This window comes from Trichogramma pretiosum, unplaced genomic scaffold (assembly GCF_000599845.2).
Source record: "Trichogramma pretiosum strain Unisexual culture from Peru unplaced genomic scaffold, Tpre_2.0 scaffold46, whole genome shotgun sequence".
Classification (NCBI taxonomy): Eukaryota; Metazoa; Arthropoda; class Insecta; order Hymenoptera; family Trichogrammatidae; genus Trichogramma; species Trichogramma pretiosum.
The window spans coordinates 1,104,724-1,124,141 of NW_019641609.1; the positions used below are offsets into that span (position 1 = coordinate 1,104,724).

The window sequence follows — 19,418 nt, forward strand, 5'->3', positions numbered from 1 at the left end:
ACTTTGTACTTATACGTCTTAGACAGTCGTGTACGGCATTTGTCGAACAGAGGCGTTACGGAGAATGACAACGTACAACCGCTCAAGGCTCTTCTAATTGAAATTTACTTAAGGTTTCGCGCGACCTCAACACTGGTACCCTTCAAAAAAGTTGTGTACGTTCAAAACACGGCTCGTTTATAAATCGAATAACTAATGCTCTCAAGAGCGAAGTCATCTCTCGGCTAAAATGTTGCACATTCGTGGAAACTAATTCGACGCCAGCGTCGAGCAATTATAATTTTTCCGACTTGACGGACGATAAAGAGCATCAAAGTTAAGATTTGCTATTTTTTCATAAACATCGATGAAAATGAAAATATTTTATTTCAAGTTATCCTTAAGGCGCCAAGTAATAAATTTCTGGCCTCGCGCAAATATCGATAAGCATGTAAGTTTGTTAGGCTCTCTTGACAATCGACAGTTGACCTTTTTTCAAAAAAATTTACAATGTCTTCCGGCTCTTACAACTTAAATTCTCAAAACACCTATAGACATTTGATAAAATGAAGAATGAACGAGCCGCCAATAGACAATTAAAGCACGTTTTTTCCAGCTACGCATGTGAACAAAACTTTTCGAGAGGAGGAGGCGTCGGTGCTGGCGTTGTAGCTCGCAATTACCGTCGATGCTTGCGTCGATAATAACAAGTCATCGAAAAAAAGGAGGGAAATATTAATTTTCGTATTTGATGGTGCATAAGTAGACACGGAACATCATATAATGAGCTCGAAAGTATCAACAATGTAATCTCGTCATTCACACATTCTTATTGTTATGTGGCAGTATTCAAAAATTATATTGGAAAATTTCAAATCTATCTCAAGGCTCGGGTTTTATTCGTTGACAATTTCATCACTTGAAGAAACTATGCCGTGAAAAATGTATTAATATTAACATAAGATAAACCATATTTGTATTTACTGAAGCCGATAATACAGATCACTCGAAGTTATTTTACCGGGTAAGCGGCGCTACATTACGCAGGTAAAGTGGTTTGAATAAACCACAGATCGGCACTAGTATCACGAGTAATTAAAAAAGCAGCAAAGAGAATTTGCATCAAAAATTGATGAATATATTTAGCATTAATAAGTCTAGACGTGTGGTTAAAAAAGACGAATTTCCTGGAGGGCAAATTATCCCCTAGTAATGTTTATAATCATTCGGAGAAGTATTTTTTATAAATAAAAATGATAAAAATCGATGATGTAATTGTTTATCGTACATTTTTTTTCTATATAAATTCACAAGTAAGGATTAATTTTTCACACGATTCAATGAATTTCTCACTTACAAATCGAAGAATGTCGTTCAGGTTAAAACAGAAAATAAAAATTTTGACCCAGATTTCGACTGGTCTATAAAACTATAGAGAAGTCAATACATTAGAATGAATTTGCGCGGCACAAATTTCGGGTGAAAGCGTCTAGAACACTCGTAGCATAGAAATCGAATTTTTTCGGCCATTAGAATTAAATTACGATTCAAATACTTGGTAAAATATATTTTCGTGATCAAGCATGTTTCTCTCGTATTTTTCCTGCGCCTTTGATTGTGTAGAAGGATAAATTATTTTTCAAACGAGCATAAGCTTTAATATGAAAATCTTATGTCTATTTTTAAAATTAGAGAAATTCATTCGAAAATTACTTCGGCGCCTTCCATCATAATCAATGCGAATTGTTATTTCGTTTTTCAATTAAATCAAGCGAGATTATAAGTGCAAGGGGTTAACGTTTCGAAAAGTACGTATTAGAATAAATTTGACAAAAATACACTTGGTACGTAAGATCATTGAAAAATAGTGAGTACCGTGAGGAGAGTTCGATGGACTTTTGCAAACTTTATTTTCGTCATACATCGAACAAAAGAACGAATTCTCTGCTAATTTACGTCGAGCAATACGCAAACCGATCGGCAAACTTCGCACGTCATATAATATTCAAAAAAATACCAAATATAACGTTACATTTTACCGCGGAACAGGTACATACAGACAAATTCATTCCATCTCTTTCTCTTTCTCTACACGTGGATCCAGTTAATTATTTTTATTTTGATCCGAAAAATTCATAGGAAGAGTAAAAATCGTACACGCGAGGTCTACTTTCCTTCCCAATAGCGGATCTTTGAACTTTTATAGAGATTTGAGATTTGGAGATGGAATCTACAAGAAGGATTTTGGGATCCTATAAATAGAGTTTCACTCGTCCAGCGGGGATCAGTCAATACTTTTATCTCGTGTTCAATACATCGCATTAAAAGTGTACTTTTATATTTTTCAATCATGAAGGCCGTAGCGTGCACGTTGTTTGCTCTTTTGTTCGCAGTCGCTTACGGTACGTTAAACGCACTTCTCAACCCGTTGATTTTATACATAAAAGTTGAGAAATAAATTTATTTATTGAATAAAAAAATTTTAGCGAGTCCTGTGGCCCAAATGAGGGAGGGAAAAACAGTGAGATCGTTCCTGCACGGTGGCTACGCTGCCCTGCACGATCGCGTCGAGGCTCTGCAAAAGCGACAGATCGCCAGCGGCTGGACTGTGCCTCCTTTCCCGAGCGTGGAGCTACCTGCTCTGCCGGCTAGTAACCCAGTCGTGCCGAAATTGGTGCGCTTCTTCGGCGCTCAGGATCTGCAGTCGAGCCTGAGGAAGAGGCTCGCCGAGATCGAGGCTACTCAGCAGAAACTCATCGAGTACTTCAAACAGCTGAGAGGTAAGCTTTGTTTCTGTCATTATTTATCAATATGGTCAATGTTGAAAAGCGTAATCGGTAATTTATAAAATGAAATTTTCTTGTTTTCTTTAGAGCATCAATTCTTGAAACCACCATGCGATGATGCCACCACCACCACATCCACCACCGCCTCCATGTCCAGTGAATCAACAAGCACCTCGACCACCAGCGCACCCAAGGAAGAAGTCGTCACGGAATCCGCAGAAATCGTTTCCGCTGAAACCGTCGTCCCCTCGACATCCGAAGAAACTGTCTCCTCCTCGACAGCTGCAGCTGAAGAAATGGTCGTTTCTTCGTCATCCGTGAAACCAGTCGAGGTCGAGATCCGCAACAACAACGTCGAAGAGGGCACCGTGACCAGCACTGAAGCCGCCGTCACCACCACAGCCGAGCAAGCCGCCGTCACCGAAAAAATGGGCGAAGAGATGCACGTGCATCCCACGACCGTCGAGCCAATGGAAACATCCACCGAAGTCGTCGAGGAGATGAGCACCGAAGAAGTCGCGACGACTCAGACTAGTGCTTAAATTGTTTTTTCATTCGACTGATAATTTTTAAGGGTGTAATTGTTGTATGTGTTTGGTGCGAGCGAATCGTGTGTGAGTGTGTGATTATTTGTTGTAAGCAATTGTCGAGTATATTAAGGAATACTTGTGATTGTGTATAGTTTTTAAGTATTATATAATGTAGTGTTTGAGTTTTAAATAAACAGCCATTAGGAAAAAAATAAAAAAAGTGATATTCAAAAATCATTTAGAAAACCTCTTACATTATAATCAATTAGCTTGACAGTCGAGCAAAGTAAATAAACGGTACAATACAGGCGATACTTTCTCTCACGATCGGGCCATAAGTCTATCATTCAAAATCAAGCACTTTAATTGCTACTACGAGATTTTTTATGATAGAATTCCCACTTTTTTCCCGTACGTTCGCGCGATCAGTTAATCCAAACGCGCTTGTTTACTCATTGGATTTTCCAAGATTATAATCGATTCTAGGTCAAATGTATAAAAGCACCTTATTCACGTTCGCCGAGCGTGAACACGATCACACGCATCGAGCTGTTTAATCGTTTGATTTAAAATTCGCAAACAGTCTACTACAATAATACATCCTCGAGTTTTGAAGCAGCTCCTCTCAAAATACGTATACGCACGAAAAAATATCGAGTTCCGCACGCACGCGAGTGTTTATATACTCGAGCGATATACACAAAACACGCGGAGCTTGCCTGCATATTGCTCAACCGGTCAACCTTAGCCCAGTATCGGCGAAGCTTCGGGATTTCTCAAGGCCTCGATTTACGTCTGTCTGCGTCTCAGTGTAGTATGGTGGCAGCGGTGAGTCGGGCAGTGTGCCGCGCACTCACGTGTAATATTGATTTTCACTCGCCACGGACTCGGATATACAACGTACGTACGTATGCGTACATAGGCATTGGTACGCGCACCGATAGCACGACGCAAACTAGCGAATTGCCGACATCGCAGGGGGTTTCTCCCAACCTGTTACGAGTGATGCAAACCGTCCAGCATTAGAATGCAGCAATTGTAATGCCACCTCCGATCGCTATCGTATTATGGGCCTACCATAACTCAGAGCTCTAGCTATCTCTCGCGTAACAGGCGTGAAATTTTCGCTCGTTCCTTCCATTCGGCTCTCGCGCGGGTGCGTTGTGCAAGTGATTCCTTCCCATTCGTGTACCCGTGTATAGTATACCCACACCCATAGCCGCAGAGCCAGAGGAACGAGACACCCGCTCGAGGGGCTCTCGAGGCGACCAAGAATGCCAATCCACTGCCGGACGCGCAGCTCGCATACAACAACAACAACAACGAGACACGTCACTGCACGGAGGTGTCTAAGGTCGAGCCTCACCTGCGTGCGGTGCAGTCCTGCTCGCACGGCTCAGCTCTCGGCGCGTCGTCGTATCTCTCGGCGCGGCTATTATAAAAATACGCGCGCTCCTTGCTGCATCTCCAGACTCGCTGCTATCTCGTGAGCGTCTAGTCGACATGACGCGATTCGGGACGATTTTCCGCTGCGCTGCGGCTTTTGCGCTGCTGCTGCTGCTGCTCTTGGCCCGTGCCGGTAAGTGGTGATTATTTCTTTTGGAAAATTGTGAAGTGTTCTTTCCTTGGTAGTGATTTCCGCGTGCGAATTCGCCTGGATTTTCCCAGTGGCGATTTCGAGTATAAGATAGATAGCGGTCGGCTGCAAAAGAAACCGACGATTCAGTGAAGTGATCGAGCTATAAAATATCCTCGCCTTATACCGTATGAAGGAAGGAAAATTTCAATTTTTATAAAGAGCCTTACAAATGATGAAAATACTTAGCATCTTATGGTTAGTTTTTGGCTTATGCCACGTTTAATCATCAAATTAATCGTTAATCATCAAACACCTCCTAGTTAGTGTACACTTATATGCACTTATTTTGACTTTGCCACTTGCAGATTTACAGATAAAGGTACTCGTCATCTAGTGGTAAAAGTCGAAAGTAGAATTTGGTACATTTCAAATATTGAAGGATCGTAAAAGCTATGAATATGATCGCTAAATTTCTTAAAACCATTTTTTGACTCATAAAAAATGCACAATTATTGCAACTTTGCAACTTGTAAATTTAAAGATAAAGGTACTCGCTATCTAGTGGTGAAAGATTAAAGTGGTATTGTCATATTCAAAGTCGTCGAAATCTGATCTAAATTTTTTGAAACGGTAAAAAATAGTTATTATCAGGTTATTTAAAATGTACTTATTGTTTTTAACATTATTGTATCGTAAAAATCGCCAAAACCAAGCCAAATAATGAGTATACATTTTAAAAAATTGTAAATTTTCATTGTTTAGTCATCAGGCCATAATTAAGGTTGAGCATTTCCACCAGGGCTTTTTATCGTTATGTACAAGTGGAGTTAGCGTTACTCGAGCCTCGAAGTAAAACGTCGGTTAGCCAAGTAAAAATCGTAAAGTCGCACTCGCAGGCGTCGTAAAAATAGCCTGCAAGATCAGCACTTTCCGCGCGCGTCAGATAAACGCAAAAAGTCGAGTTTTCGCGTACGAGTGGAAAAATAGAAAAATATATAGTTTGCGCTCGCGGTGATTCTGAAACGGAGCCGGTTCGTAATTAAAAAAAGGAGAGAGACTATTGCGACTCAAACAGTGTGTTGTACGTAAGTGTGTCGTTCGATAACAATGCGTGAGGCTATACAATGCCAATTTAAATCCGTCATCATACTTTTGGCTTTGTGCGAAAGGAACTCTATACGCTAAAAATGGAATCACTCTACTTTGTGGCTAGAGAAAAAAAGTGTCGTACGAACTATTATATAATATATACTATACGTAAACGTTTTTACGCACACGAGTCACGCACACGATGATTGCAGATGCCGCCGCCACGCACGGCCGTCATCAAGCCAACGACAACCCAGGCCAGGCGCGTTTCCTGCCGTTTTCGGCGAGTTTCGCCCTAGGTGCTCCCGGAGGCAACGCGCAGACATTCAGCGTGTCCGGTGGACCCCAGGGCATCGGAGTGGCTCAGAGCTCCAGTCAGGCAGCCAACACCGGCGCTGGGTAAATTCATTCGTTCTTTCGAGCAGCTTTTGCGCAGTCGGTTGCGCATGAGTCATAAATGGAAATGTATTGGCCAACTGTTTTTTTTTTGGAACACATATTCGCGCGATGTATGTTTACAAAACTAACTGTGCCTATATGAGCCATCGCGCGGAGTCATTGACTGCTCTTCGTTACTATTATCTACGACGATCGAAACAACCTCTCGTTTCTCTGTCTCTTTGAAACAGCTCGTTAGCAGCGAGCCAAGCGAACGCACTGGCACTCGGCCCAGGTGGCATCTCCGCGGCCAATTCCAACGCCTTGGCCTCTAACGGACCTCTGCTCGGCCCTCAGTCCCATGCTCAGGGCAACGCCTACGCCCTGGGCCATGGATCCGCCAATGCTAACGCCAACGCCAACGCTCACAACGGAGCCGCGCAACATCGTCCGAACAGAGACTACCCCAGCTACCCCGGCTATGGCAGTGGTTACGGTAAGAGTTAACGAGAAACGCAATGACATAATAAAATTTTACGGGCAATTATTTCGGTCGCAGGCAATTATTACAATCCGCATCGCGCGCCAAGGCTTCACGTGACCGTGAGCGACGGCGACCGTCAGCACTACCGTCCCGGCGGCAACGGCAACGGTCCCTTTTATGACGTCCAGGAGCCCAGGGATCCCTGCGACTATCAGGGCTGGCAGAGAGATCCCCGCTGCCGAGGGCCGAGGGTCGTCGTCTCCAAGCCTGGAGAATACTATCCCTCTCAGCAGGGCTACAATCCGAATTACAATCAGGGAGGATCGGACGGATACTACGGCGACGAATACGGCAGACCCGGTGGCTTGTCGCTCAGTGTAGGGTAGGTATGTGCCTGATCGTCGCCTGAACATATGAGGATGATGCACGAGAGGACACTTTTTTTTCTATCTATTTGTTTTTAATGTTCCAAATGTGTCGTCCAATAGATTGATTAATGTAATTTCATCGATCGATTTTTCTCACAATTTAGAAAGGAACGTCCAGCTCAAAATCTTATTGAGTCGACATCGGATTCACATGCCGAAGCTCACTCTCAAGGCTCTGCGACTGCAACGGGTCCGGTTTTGAGTCCAGTCGTTTCTTCGAACACGGCTTCGGCGACCGCAACTGCTTCAGCCTCGGCCGGTGGAGCCGCTTCCGGAGCGCAAGCTTCGGCCTCCGCAAGCTCGTCGTCCACTGGTGCGGCTGCCAATGCGCTACCTTCGACTTCTTTCGTTCCCGCGGAACAGATAATACCTCCGGAATTCGTGAGGAGTAAACAGCTGAAAAAAATCAATAAGGATGAGGACGAGGATGAAGACAAGGATGAAGACGAGGACGAGGACGAAGAAGATGACGACGACGAAAAAGGACCCGTAGAGACTGTCATTTCAAAAATTGTAGATTTTTTTGACATTTAGGATAAATTCGATATTAATGTGTGTTTCTTTGTACATAGTCCAGAGTGAGAATGAATAGACGAAAAAGAAATTGTGGATGTTGGCGAAAATGAGAATTGAGCGGCGAATACAGCTCTTAATTTTTTACTACATGTATATGTGCTGCCATATAGAGCATACGCTTGACAATTCGATTTTAAATTCTTTTTAAATCGGATTCGAATGAAAATTCTTCAATCAGTATTATATCAAAATTCAACCTGTGCGCGGGCATTAATCGACTATATTCAAAAGTACATGTGTACTGTTAGTTTTCGAAAGTCGCCTCGATAAACTGAACTCATTCAAATTTATGTTGATGTAATAAAATAGTTTAGTTTTAAGTTAAGCTTGCTGTCTTCTTTTAATAAATTTTGCATGACAATTTTTTTATTTAAATAATTTACTTCATTCATTTTTGACTCGCTCTTTACCCAGGTATAACTTATAAGATAAAGTACGAATCATATTTTTCGCAATTGTCACATCATTGCAAATTGTGAGATTAAAAAATGGTTTACCCCGCGGTTGAAATAACATTCAAAACTAATCAAGCATGTAAACCCCACATTTAAAATCGCATCATTCGACTTTGCTCATTAATCTCGAAGAAGATACTCTTTCAATTTGCATTATACCATTGAAGAAACAAACTTGATCGACGAGATTAATTTTCATGTCTGCACTCGCGGACGAATCCGTGACCGACATACACGACCGGTCGAAGGTCTTGATAATGTATTAACGATCTCGAACTGTGCACTTGACCCTGACCTTGGATTCGAGGCTTTCAAAGCGACATCTCGTTTTGCCAAGGATAAAACTTGGATACCCAGTTACCGACCACTGGTCCACAGATCTACAGGTGGTAAGAATCGAAAGATATTGCGTTGCGTAAGATGCGAATCTAATTTTTTTCTTAAGTTTAAGGACAAAAGAAACACCAGGCAAGAGATTAACATCTCCACACATATCGAAACGGGAACTGGCGATTTTTCATGTGCCATATTTAGCTGGACTTATGCATAACGCGCGGTATGGTTATATCACGCCAATCGTAACTTAAAAATAAAACACTGTCTAAGGTGAAGATGCGCCTATATACGCATTCAAGGATTCTGCGGTGATCTAATCAGGTGCTCTTAAGATCTCGGCGAACGAGACAACAACAAGCTCGTTATTACGATATCCACGATTGTGTGTGTGAGCTGTGCAGTGAATCGTACTCGTGCGTAGTAGTATTTCGGACGCATCTCGTGGTAATATAACAAATGACGACGATTCACGAGATTATCGTTAATCTCGCGTTTAGAAAAGGATGAATAATATGATTAAAACAATGGGACTTTTTATGGTCAATTAATTATGGGATTGATGAATTTTGCCACGTTTTTCATAAACAATCGTGATTTATCGATCGTGGTGATTTTTACAGGGTCACTTTTGCCCATATGGGGCTTCGTGTAAAGAAGAAATTCATAATCGATGAACGCCAGAGCTGTATACAAATAAGTTTTTTATTTCTTACATTGTGTATTCTGATTATTCAAGATAGAAATCTGTTAAATTCGTTTAAATACAATGTTTACATATAATTACTTGATGCAAAATAGCATCGTTGCACATAAGCCACTTGCACGCGAGGAGAAAATATCAACAAGGAAAAGTCTCGATTTTCTTGACTTTTATCACGCGCTCGTCAATACGTTATCGTTATTCGAAAGTTCATAAAAATTGCTCCGCAGATTGTTTATATAAGGTAAATATTCGCTCGATACCAAAAATCGCATCAAAAAGAGATAATAAATCAGCTTTTCATCGCGTGAAAAATACAAAACTGTCCTCGCGCGTGAATCAAACTCGCGCGTACCGAATGACAAAGCTAATTACTCTTAATTAAAATGTGTTATTGAACAGCCACACACCAATACCGCGGCTGGATTCGATCACGGCCGAACTCATTTCCAACGCAATTATATATTATTCCGAGCTCATCACTTTTACGAATTCTCCAGGACGAAAAGAAAAAAATAATAATGATAATAATAAAAATAAAATAAAATTTCATCTCGTAGCGCGTCATGGAGAGATCACGCCGCGAAGCGCAGCAACAAGTGCAGCAGTATGGAGGAGCATCGCAGTTTGCAGCGTAAATGCGCTCTTGAAAAGCGAAGAAACCGCAGCAGCGTAGGCACGACGGTTTATCGTGGCGCGCCGCGGCAAAAAAGGCCTGTAACTACCCCGCGCCGCTCGGTACAGTATACGCGAAGGCGCAAGAAAGAGCTCGTAACTTCGAATTAGCAGTAAAGTGAATTTTTGCGTGTGGACCTATACAAGCCGACGACGACCACTACTATGTATTGCACCAGATAAATCCAAGGCTATACACGAGTGTCGGATTAACATTCCGCGAACGTCAACAGGAAGAGTTCGCTCGAGTAGGGATGCACGCTCGAAAGCGAGAAAAAGGATAATATAGGACTTTTATGCGGATATATATAGAAGGATATATGGTCGATGAATGTATAATCGCTCGATGTTTTGAGATATTTTGTAAGGTTCACAACAGTTATGATGTTTTATTTGTTTTTTACATAAATCAATTCTTCGAGAAGAAGAGGATACAAAAACTATGCGCCTTCGGGCTAAAAGTTTATGCTACTATGGCAGGTAAATTTTTTTCACCCGTCGCTATTGCAGTATCTTTGACCTCTCAGTTTATTGATTTTCCTCGAGAACTGCGCTTCGGACAAAAAGTGCTCATCTTCGGTTAGACTCTAGAAAATATTATTATTTTATTACAGATATAGGATGTTATTGTATTGTAGACCGATTGTTTCATGGTTCAATGACATCAATAATATTATTGAAAATTTGTTCAGAAGATCCTGGAATGAAAAAACTTGTTGTTTAAAGAAAAATTAATTGTTCATTTGAATACTATACTATAGCGATTTTGCCGAATCATTATAAGAAGAGTTGAAAAACAAAACGTGAAAAACCCCGCGTCGTATTCCAGATTGATTGAACAATACCCGCCGGAAAAACTAAAAATCGTTGTTATCGCTCGACGATTTCCTCGAAAAGCATATATAATGCAACGCGATTTTCGCACATTATACACGCGTTCGAGAGCTCTGACGCGATTCCTCCTAATTCATCATTTATCTTGTCATCATCGATGAAAAAGTATCAAGTTTTTTTCCGGCTTATTAGGAGAGTCGCCGGTTTGTTTTTAACGAGCTAATAATCGTACTGCTTTTGCGCGATTCGACGTGAAACGCGTAAAGCCGAATATCTATTTCTTTCGCGCGTGAATCCTCAGACGCCGCGGGAAAATCCCTCGAAAAAAACTCGGTGCTACATTCGAGTTTTGTCTAATACTTATAATATGTCTATGTATGATTGAATGATGCTCATCGCTGCTCGCGCGAACTTGCCACGCGCGTGCATATTATATTATTACGCAATCACTGCATGCATCGACCACAAAGCCGACTATTTTTACTATAAAAGCGGCAAGTTCAAATGCTGCTGCTCGCAGTGCGTTTCTCACCGGATACTCTAGCGGACGCTCTTTTGTCTTTGTTCGGTTTTTTTCTCTCTCTGTATACACGGTTGACTTGTCGCGAGTTTAGATTATATATGCACATGCAGCGCAAGATGTCGTGGTCAGTGATCTGGACCACGGCGGCGATTTTTTTCGTCGTCGGTGTCACGTGTCTGCCCGTAGACGTACCCGTTCCAGCAACAGGTGTGTGTTTATCTATATGGCTCTCGAGACTGTGCGAGACTATATAAATGTTTTTTGTGTCTAGTGCGGATCGAGTTTCGTTTTCGAAAAAAAACAAAAATTTTTTTAGCACAATAGTATCAATCGCACGAGATATAAAAATATCTCACTTCTCTGCTGCTGCGGTTCTTAAAATATGAAAAGTGCGTCCCGACGATGCTAATCGAATCGCCATTAGAATTGCTAATATAGGCGCATCTTTTTTTATGATGGAACTCGCACGTTATATTCTGCACAAATATTATACTATTACAAATATTCTCGTCGATGACGTGCCTTTTGCGGAAAAATCTTGACCATAAAATTTTCTCTCGCCGATTGCAGAATTATTGCCTCCGTTCGAGGACGATTATCTGCCCCAGACGCCGGCTACGGAATTGCTGCCCCCGAAATTCAACGGCGATGACGATGGCCTGCCGACCTTGGCCACGGATCTGGTGCCGCCACCTCTGCCCAGCGACGCGACCGAGTCCACCAGTCTCGAGCTGAAGAGAAAAAATCCTCTGGCGCTCTTTCTCATCAATGTTTACGCCGTAAAAAACCACACGGCCGAGGACGACAACGACGTGTTGCACAACGAAATTATAGACGAGGTGCCCAAAGACGTCGATGGTGAGTGATTCCTCTTAATTCGTGCGATTTTTCTTTTCTGTTTTTGTTCAGCCCGCAATTATCGCTTTTGATATCAAAGAAATAGATTCGTTTTTATATATTTCTCTCGATGATTGTCGATTACTCATCCAAGGAGATCTGACTCGACTGTGTTATTAGAGAAGTAATAATATTGTCGTCTGCACGCGCGTACTTGTTATTCAAAGAGATACGCAGAAGAGACGCGAGGAAAATATTCAATAGGCTATGCGAATTTTCTTTGTTTATCAAACTCCTCTAAGGCAGAGATAAGAAATTCAAATTATAATAAAAATGTTCTTTAATGTTTCGTACTTATACTAATCCGGAACTTTTTCGCCACTTGCGGATGCACTATACTCCATCTGTTGATGGAATTAAGAAGCTCACAATCAAATATGACACTTCTGGTTACAATAGATCTTGTTCTAATACAAAAAGAGTTTTGGAAAATCAATTCTTTCAATTTCGCTACGTATAAGACTATAAGCAGCAAATAAATAAATTCAATTTAAAAGCATTGAAAATAGAAAAAAGTAAATAGCTAAATTTAAATGTGTTTGACGATTTTACCCACTCGTTTCTTTGCGGATACGGTACATACTAACCATATGTTCCATAAGAAGTTTCACATGAAAATATCTCGTTTTCAGAACCTCTCGCTGTATTCTTGCTCGTCGTCGAGGACAAAGACGAGGATCACCCGGTGGATCTGGACGAAGTGGCCGAGGACCTCAAAGCCGAGGGCTTCGACATCGAGAAGGTCCAGTACCACGGCCAGACTCGCATCGTCAAGGTGAATCTCGAGTCCGCCGAGACGTTGGTCGACGCCGCGGAGATCGACAGCTCTCTGTCGAACGCGATTCAGCGCGCGGCCGAGAACTCCGAGAAGAAGAGCGAAGAGAAGGCGGAGGAGGAAAAACGCGACGAGAGCGAAATCGAACAGGCCGGAAAACTCATGAAGGTTCGCAGGAAGAGGCACATCTGCCTGTCGTGCATGGTCGAGGAGATGAAGGCGAAGAAGTTCCACAAAGGCGGCGGCGGTGGCGGCTGTAACGGAGGCTGCGGGGGCGGAGGTGGCTATTATCGTAAGTTTACCTTCTCATATAAAACATAGTCTAACGTAACTCATCAATCTTCGCGTACATATAAAATATCCTGAAGACGAGACAATAATATTGTGGGTTTATAATTAATATATCCTTAGATGATATTTTTTACCAGGCATATAATGAGGAAATGATAGGAACGAATACGAAAACTTAAAGTTGAAAACACTTTGTTTTGTTTTGTATTTATATCAATCGAAAGAGGTTTTGCCACTTGCGAATTTACGATACGCCATCTGTTGATGGAATCAAAAAGCTCAAAATCAAAAACCACGATCACACCTATGATTACCATAAATCTTGTTAGAGTACAAAACAAATTTTGGATCGATAAATCTCTTATTTTCTTTCAAAAATATAACTCGACAGCAATAAGCAGTTATATTCATGCCTTTACTGCTTATAACTAAACACGAAGAAGTTTAATGCACAAAAAAAAGCGAGACGACACGAAAAGTAATTAAAAACTGACGATTTTCAGCTGCCCAACCCGTTCAAGTTCAACCGGTGTACGTTGTTCCCGTTTACGGCGGTGGTGGCGGTCACAGACCCCAACAGGGCTATTGTAACACGTGCGCTCAGCAGCAACCGTAAGTTCGAAAAATAATTTACGTAACATTTGTCACTGATTACACAAGTTTCTAACTCGAATTGCTTTTGCCACAGATACTACCAACAAGGAGGTGGCCAGGCTTTCGCTCAGGCCAGTGCTCAAGCCTCGGCCACCAGCTACGGCAAATAGACTTAAAATTGGATAAGCTAAAACACTTGTAAATGCAGTGCATTTATTCATACTCACTAGATTTGATATAAAAGTTAATTTTATTTTGTAAGTCTATAAGTGTAACCCTTTTGTATTATATTAATTGATTTTGGAAATTAAATCGATGTATGACAACGAATCTCTTATTCAATTTTTACTTCTGTATGGCGTGAAATTCGGATCGCAGATGGAACCCTTGATCAGCTGATTGACCGGTGCTAAGGTGATTCTGAAATTTACGTCTCGGAAGTCCATCGTTCCAGCGTAGATTTTCTGTAGTCTATTCGACATCATGACTAATTTGTCGTTTTTCGGATCCGGAGTGTGATTGATGACTTTCATTCCGCTGATGAATTGAAGTCTGTCGTAATCCGTGATGACGCTTTGCTGAAATAATCAATAATAAACAATGAATTACAAATTTTTTTGATTGTTGAGAAATTACTTCTGTGACTTACCATATTTTGTGATACCAAAGGATTCTCGATATTGTAACAACCGACGCCGATTTCTCGCGTCATACCGAAGAACAGAACTCCGGTCGACGAGAAAGCCATCGCCGAGGCTTGACTCGGCAACACGTATCTACCCCTAATGTACTGTATGTTCTGAGGATTATTGAAATTGTTCTGAATCTCTTTGGTGGTTGTGAGGTACATCGATTTGGAAGCCAACGGTTTGAAGGCCAAAAATCGGTCGCCCAGCTTCGTCCAGGGCGAGATGGACATGCCCAGTATGCCGTCGGCCAGGTAGAAGCTCTCGCCCGCGATGCTGTACTGCGAGTTCTGGGGCTCGGGCTGAAACACGTCGCCCTCGATGCGACGAAACTCGCGGCCGTTCCACACGATCAGAGCATGACCGGTCACGTCGGCGATGTATACCTATTACAGGAAATCGATATTGAAATCGGTGCAGCAAATAAATTTAGTACAAGAGGAATAGGCTTAATTGGTGACGTGCATTAAATTGGTTGCAATTATTTCCATCCAATTCGACGATTGGAGTTATGAGTCGGCCAGCTCCGTTTCGATTTCGCGCTATTTGGTCGGGTATCGTCTGTCTGTGAATCAACTTGTTGGTAGCCAAATCGAACACCAATAACTGAGCGGGACACACGTGATCGTCGCCGATCATTCCAGTATCCAGAATCCAAATTCTGTTGCATTTATCTATCTGAAAAATGACCATCGATTTTTGAAGCTGCTTAAGCACTCGTCGAAAAATGTACAATTGAAACTTACAGCGACTCTATAAACGCTGGTTATACCGCTGCACTGGTTACTGTACCAAGACCAATCGGGATAGGGTTTCAAAAGAGGCCCTCCGGGTCCGTTTCTGCTAGAAACTGTGTGGACACTCGCTGGTACTCCAGGAGCTCTAATTATCGTCACGAATACACGACCGTCTGAAAATTATAGTCATTGAAAAATCTACTTCCTACGCTCAATCACGAAACCACGTGCGAAGATTACTAAGTTCGTATACTCATCTAATAATTCATGTCGCACTTACCGGGAGACTCGTCGACGTCGATCGGCGTCATATTTCTAGCGTCGTACAAATTATTCCTTAAATAGAAATTCTTCTGATCGACAGTGTCCCAATCATAATCGAAATACTTCCACTGGTTGTACGTGACGAGCGGAGAATACAGAGCCAGAATCGTTTGAAACAACGCGATGAAACATAACAACGTCTTCATTTTTGTCAACCTTGTTGGTTCCAGCCTCTGGGTTAATACTTTTAATACTGATGAAAAAACCAGCTCCGAGCTCGCTAATGCTTTTCGCGAGAAATATTAATATCGTGCAGCGACGACGATAAAATATTCACACTGAGCCAATATACGCGCGCCGCTGCGCAATGCGTTATCGTGTATCCCAAAACAAACACACGTAGCCACACGATTACACGGAAAGTTTGCGAGGGACGCTCAATTAATTTCCTAAGTTTGTTTCAAATTTTTAAATAAATTTTGTAATCGTATTTATAATTGAATTATTACATATTTCTGTGAAACCTCAAAATCGGGTCTTAACATTTACACAAGGCTTTATTAATAAAATATATAATCTCTACATATATATTTGGATAATTTTGCGCTCGTATGATAGCGAGTCAACACGAGCAGAAGTAATTTGAAACAAAAAATTTCTACTCGCGTTTGACTGCGGGGAATTTTTAATAACGTCACATATTTTCCTACACATTGTTATTACTATCGCACATTGTCCCTTGAATGGCGTGTTTCACGGAGATCCTGGAAACCTGAAAATTGACCTCGTTGAAGTTCTGAGTACCCGCGTAAATCTTCTGCAATCGGTTCGACATTGTGATTATTTCCTCGCCTCCCGGTATCGAGGGATTTTGGATGATTTTCATTCCACTGACGAATTGCAATCTTCCGTAGTCTTGTACAGGAACTCTCTGCATAGTAGAAATATCGAAATCAAAATATTGACGATTATATTGCACAATGAGAGCTGATAATAACGCATTTTGTTTAAACATTATGAAAAGGCAATGTTATTTTTATGCAATAAAAAAAGATTTACGATCGTCAATAATATTGCACTCACAAAGAGGTAACGATCCCTCCTGCCGCCGATGGTCTTGTGAAAATTGTAGCAGCCGATGCCGATCTCCTTGGTAAGTCCGTAGAACAATACGTTGCCGGAAGAGAACGCCATTGCCGTCGCCTGGCTCGGCAGAACGTCGATCGCGCGCAAGTAATGCACATTGTTGTAGCGGCGATCGTTACCGAGCGAGTTGGCGGGTGGCGGCCGCAGCAGCTCCCGCGTGTTCGCGAAGTACACGGAGAGCGAGGCGAACGGCCGGAAGGCCAGGTAACGATCGCCGTTACTCTGGCGGGGGCTCAGCGCCATGCCGAGCACGCCGTCGGCCAGCGTGAACGACTCGCCGGCTATGGTGGTGTTGACGTGGGCCGGCTCGGCCGTGTAGACGCCGCGAAAGTCGTCGTCGATGCGGTGCGCGCCGAGACGATCGCTGTCGAACACGACGACCGAGGAGCCCGCGACGTCGGCCATGTAGACCTTTTATTCATTACAATTATTTTGTGCTTTGTACATGGTAATCGAGATTTAAGACTTTTTTCTGTACTTTGACATCCTGACAACGGCTGGGCTCGCACTGCACGATCGGCGTGACCAGTTGACCCTGACCCTGGCGATTCTGTGCCACGTTATCGGGGATCGCCGTCTTGTAGATCAATTTGTTGTCGCGCAGATTGAAGGCCAACAGTTTGGCCGGGCAGATGTGCGATCCGCTCCTCAGACCGGTATCCAGCACCCATAATCTCTGGCACTTATCGATCTGTGTGTGTGTAACATAAGTCATGCTAGTGTGTTTGAGAATTTTCAAAAAAATGAGTCCAGAGCAATTAGTGCAGAGGCACTTACGGCCACTCGGTAGACGTTTATGATTCCCTCGCAGCCTATTTCGTCCCGATACCAGGACCAATTTGGGTAGGGCTCGAGTAATGGACCCGAGGCCCGATCGACTCGATTCGATACCGTATGAACGGAAGCCGGTACTCCTGGCCCTCTTATGACCGTAATGAACGTTCGGCCATCTACGCACGCACGACGACAAGAAAACAATTATCTCTCCGTATGCGTAGCGCTCGTTCTTGCGAGGCTGAGATATATAAATAATAACGTTACATTATGTCTGTGTGTGTATATCTACCTGCGGATTGATCAACGTCGATCGGCGTGAGATTTCTGTAATCGTAAAGTCCGTTCTGCACGAAGTAATTTTTCCTCTGCTGCGAGTCCCAGTTGTAATCTAAATACTTCCAGGCGAATTGCGTTATTAATAATGCCCTCGCGCTGCTGGTGACGTGCGCCCCCAGTAACAACCAGATGAAGCCTTGCATTTTTGCTTATAGCTCCTCGATGATCTTCTCCTACTTACTTGTCATTCGATTTTTCGAGACAATGACGTTTTTGCGAAAAAACGAATAACAGAAGACTCGAGAATCGTAATTTTATTGGGGCCAGCGATCGTGATCATTGTTTTAGCACTTGTTTTTTCTGTATGACGAAATTTTGAGGGAGTCGTGACGAGCTCTTAAAAAATAATTCATCGACTAGTTCGTTTCGTGCATATAATTACCACGCGCACGATCTGCGCAAAAGTTCCATAGAAATGATCGATGCGAATATCGTGTACTTCAATTGAAAAACTATGTTACATGGAATATATTAATTTCATTAAGATATCCAACTGTCGGTTAGAAATCGTCGTTAGGAAACTTTTTACATTTGAGTAAAACTCCCGATGATTATCCTTTTTTACGTTTGTAATAAGTTGTAAAGCTTTCCTGCATTACCGCGATTGAAAACTTTATTATCGTTAAATTAGCAACGCAACGATACAATCTTCCACATATTATATGCGTACATATATCTGTAAAAGCTAAGCGCCATAAATCTTATTGCCTTTTACGTAACCCAACAATATAATTCAATCTAACTCGCAGATTGAATTCAAAAAATACGAAAGGAGCTGGTGCTGCTGCTACTCTACGTGCAGCTGCTCGCATGTGTTTGCGCGCGTTCTCAAAAGTTTCGCAAAAAACCTGTCTCTGCGCTGGTGTTTTTTTTTGTGTATGCGCCGCGCGAGCACATACAGACAAACACATAATTAACGCGGATGGCCATTCGCGCGAAGGCGCGATATATAAGTAGTGTATATTTTAGCTGTAGGTCTCGGTCAAGATGTGCTGCTGCTGCTACACAATTTTATCTGGGTTTATGGGTCGTTCACTTGGACGTCGCGCACTTAAACTTCATATGTGTATATGCAGATGCACATTTCGATACAACGGTGCATGTATTTGCTTTTTTATTCGCGAGGGTTGACGTGTATATTATTATAGCTCTGTGATTGGCATCTGCTGCTGCTGCTATATGAAATTTATGAAAATGGGTTATTACATGTACGCCGAGGAAGAGGTATAAGAGACGATAAGACGAGAGAGAGAGAGATAGAGAAAATATTTCCTCGTCGACGAATATAATAAAAATTTCATCCACTCCGATCTATCATAAGAGTAAGAGAATTATTATTTTTGAATATCGTCACGCATACGCTTGCATGTCTATATGCGAGCCAGACACTATCAAAACATTATTTCTCTCGGATATATTATGTTTGTAAATAAATACTTGGAACGAAACGTTCGAACACGTACGTATTTGGATTTTTCATCTGCGCGCCATGCGCCATGCGCAGGCAGGCATCTCTTAACGAGTTTATAATGCAATAGTCAAGTCTATAGCGATCATTTATCA

General features: G+C 42.2%; 5 protein-coding genes across 6 annotated transcripts; 3 read left to right on the forward strand and 2 right to left on the reverse strand.

Moving 5' to 3' along the window:
• Nucleotides 1-2,306: 2,306 nt before the first annotated feature.
• Nucleotides 2,307-3,438, forward strand: LOC106654495 (chitinase 3-like). Its single transcript, XM_014374414.2, has 3 exons — nt 2,307-2,381; nt 2,466-2,759; nt 2,853-3,438. Exons 1-3 carry the CDS (start codon nt 2,330-2,332, stop codon nt 3,305-3,307), a joined length of 801 nt encoding a protein of 266 aa, XP_014229900.1. The 5' UTR covers nt 2,307-2,329; the 3' UTR covers nt 3,308-3,438.
• A 760-nt stretch (nt 3,439-4,198) lies between these two features.
• LOC106654687 (spidroin-2-like) lies at nt 4,199-8,154 on the forward strand. 2 transcript variants are annotated; one of them, XM_014374666.2, is made up of 5 exons: nt 4,199-4,874; nt 6,176-6,362; nt 6,593-6,837; nt 6,901-7,207; nt 7,358-8,154. In XM_014374666.2, exons 1-5 carry the CDS (start codon nt 4,799-4,801, stop codon nt 7,785-7,787), a joined length of 1,245 nt encoding a protein of 414 aa, XP_014230152.1. In that variant the 5' UTR covers nt 4,199-4,798; the 3' UTR covers nt 7,788-8,154. The 2 variants fall into 2 exon arrangements, with proteins under 2 accessions (XP_014230152.1, XP_014230153.1); XM_014374667.2 differs by lacking the exon at nt 4,199-4,874 and adding an exon at nt 4,900-6,101.
• A 3,177-nt stretch (nt 8,155-11,331) lies between these two features.
• On the forward strand, nt 11,332-14,239 carry LOC106654949. Its single transcript, XM_014375112.1, has 5 exons — nt 11,332-11,559; nt 11,923-12,210; nt 12,882-13,316; nt 13,819-13,927; nt 14,004-14,239. The coding sequence occupies exons 1-5, from the start codon at nt 11,334-11,336 to the stop codon at nt 14,077-14,079; spliced, it is 1,134 nt and encodes a 377-aa protein (XP_014230598.1). The 5' UTR covers nt 11,332-11,333; the 3' UTR covers nt 14,080-14,239.
• Nucleotides 14,237-16,019, reverse strand: LOC106654948 (major royal jelly protein 1-like). The gene is made up of 5 exons (XM_014375110.2): nt 15,613-16,019; nt 15,342-15,505; nt 15,061-15,273; nt 14,559-14,981; nt 14,237-14,487 (listed from the first exon to the last, which is right to left on the reverse strand). The coding sequence occupies exons 1-5, from the start codon at nt 15,800-15,802 to the stop codon at nt 14,248-14,250; spliced, it is 1,230 nt and encodes a 409-aa protein (XP_014230596.1). The 5' UTR covers nt 15,803-16,019; the 3' UTR covers nt 14,237-14,247.
• Nucleotides 16,020-16,112: 93 nt separating this feature from the next.
• On the reverse strand, nt 16,113-18,058 carry LOC106654496 (major royal jelly protein 1-like). Its single transcript, XM_014374415.2, has 5 exons — nt 17,809-18,058; nt 17,520-17,692; nt 17,221-17,433; nt 16,680-17,153; nt 16,113-16,527 (listed from the first exon to the last, which is right to left on the reverse strand). The coding sequence occupies exons 1-5, from the start codon at nt 17,996-17,998 to the stop codon at nt 16,303-16,305; spliced, it is 1,275 nt and encodes a 424-aa protein (XP_014229901.1). The 5' UTR covers nt 17,999-18,058; the 3' UTR covers nt 16,113-16,302.
• Between the last annotated feature and the right edge of the window lie 1,360 nt (nt 18,059-19,418).

What these genes read in the sequence shown, in the direction of transcription:
- LOC106654948 (XM_014375110.2), bottom strand. Translation starts at nt 15,802, where the DNA reads ATGAAGACGTTGTTATGTTTCATCGCGTTGTTTCAAACGATTCTGGCT. An exon ending in CGACGTCGACGAGTCTCCCG is followed by an intron (nt 15,506 to 15,612) that starts GTAAGTGCGACA and finishes TATAATTTTCAG; the next exon opens with ACGGTCGTGTATTCGTGACG. An exon ending in ATAATTGCAACCAATTTAAT is followed by an intron (nt 14,982 to 15,060) that starts GCACGTCACCAA and finishes TTCCTGTAATAG; the next exon opens with GTATACATCGCCGACGTGAC.
- LOC106654495 (XM_014374414.2), top strand. Translation starts at nt 2,330, where the DNA reads ATGAAGGCCGTAGCGTGCACGTTGTTTGCTCTTTTGTTCGCAGTCGCT. An exon ending in TTTGTTCGCAGTCGCTTACG is followed by an intron (nt 2,382 to 2,465) that starts GTACGTTAAACG and finishes AAAAAATTTTAG; the next exon opens with CGAGTCCTGTGGCCCAAATG. An exon ending in GTACTTCAAACAGCTGAGAG is followed by an intron (nt 2,760 to 2,852) that starts GTAAGCTTTGTT and finishes TGTTTTCTTTAG; the next exon opens with AGCATCAATTCTTGAAACCA.
- LOC106654496 (XM_014374415.2), bottom strand. Translation starts at nt 17,998, where the DNA reads ATGCAAGGCTTCATCTGGTTGTTACTGGGGGCGCACGTCACCAGCAGC. An exon ending in TAAACGTCTACCGAGTGGCC is followed by an intron (nt 17,434 to 17,519) that starts GTAAGTGCCTCT and finishes ACACACACACAG; the next exon opens with ATCGATAAGTGCCAGAGATT. An exon ending in GCCGTTGTCAGGATGTCAAA is followed by an intron (nt 17,154 to 17,220) that starts GTACAGAAAAAA and finishes AATGAATAAAAG; the next exon opens with GTCTACATGGCCGACGTCGC.
- LOC106654687 (XM_014374666.2), top strand. Translation starts at nt 4,799, where the DNA reads ATGACGCGATTCGGGACGATTTTCCGCTGCGCTGCGGCTTTTGCGCTG. An exon ending in GCAGCCAACACCGGCGCTGG is followed by an intron (nt 6,363 to 6,592) that starts GTAAATTCATTC and finishes TCTTTGAAACAG; the next exon opens with CTCGTTAGCAGCGAGCCAAG. An exon ending in GGCTTGTCGCTCAGTGTAGG is followed by an intron (nt 7,208 to 7,357) that starts GTAGGTATGTGC and finishes CTCACAATTTAG; the next exon opens with AAAGGAACGTCCAGCTCAAA.
- LOC106654949 (XM_014375112.1), top strand. Translation starts at nt 11,334, where the DNA reads ATGCTGCTGCTCGCAGTGCGTTTCTCACCGGATACTCTAGCGGACGCT. An exon ending in GGTGCCCAAAGACGTCGATG is followed by an intron (nt 12,211 to 12,881) that starts GTGAGTGATTCC and finishes TCTCGTTTTCAG; the next exon opens with AACCTCTCGCTGTATTCTTG. An exon ending in ACGTGCGCTCAGCAGCAACC is followed by an intron (nt 13,928 to 14,003) that starts GTAAGTTCGAAA and finishes CTTTTGCCACAG; the next exon opens with ATACTACCAACAAGGAGGTG.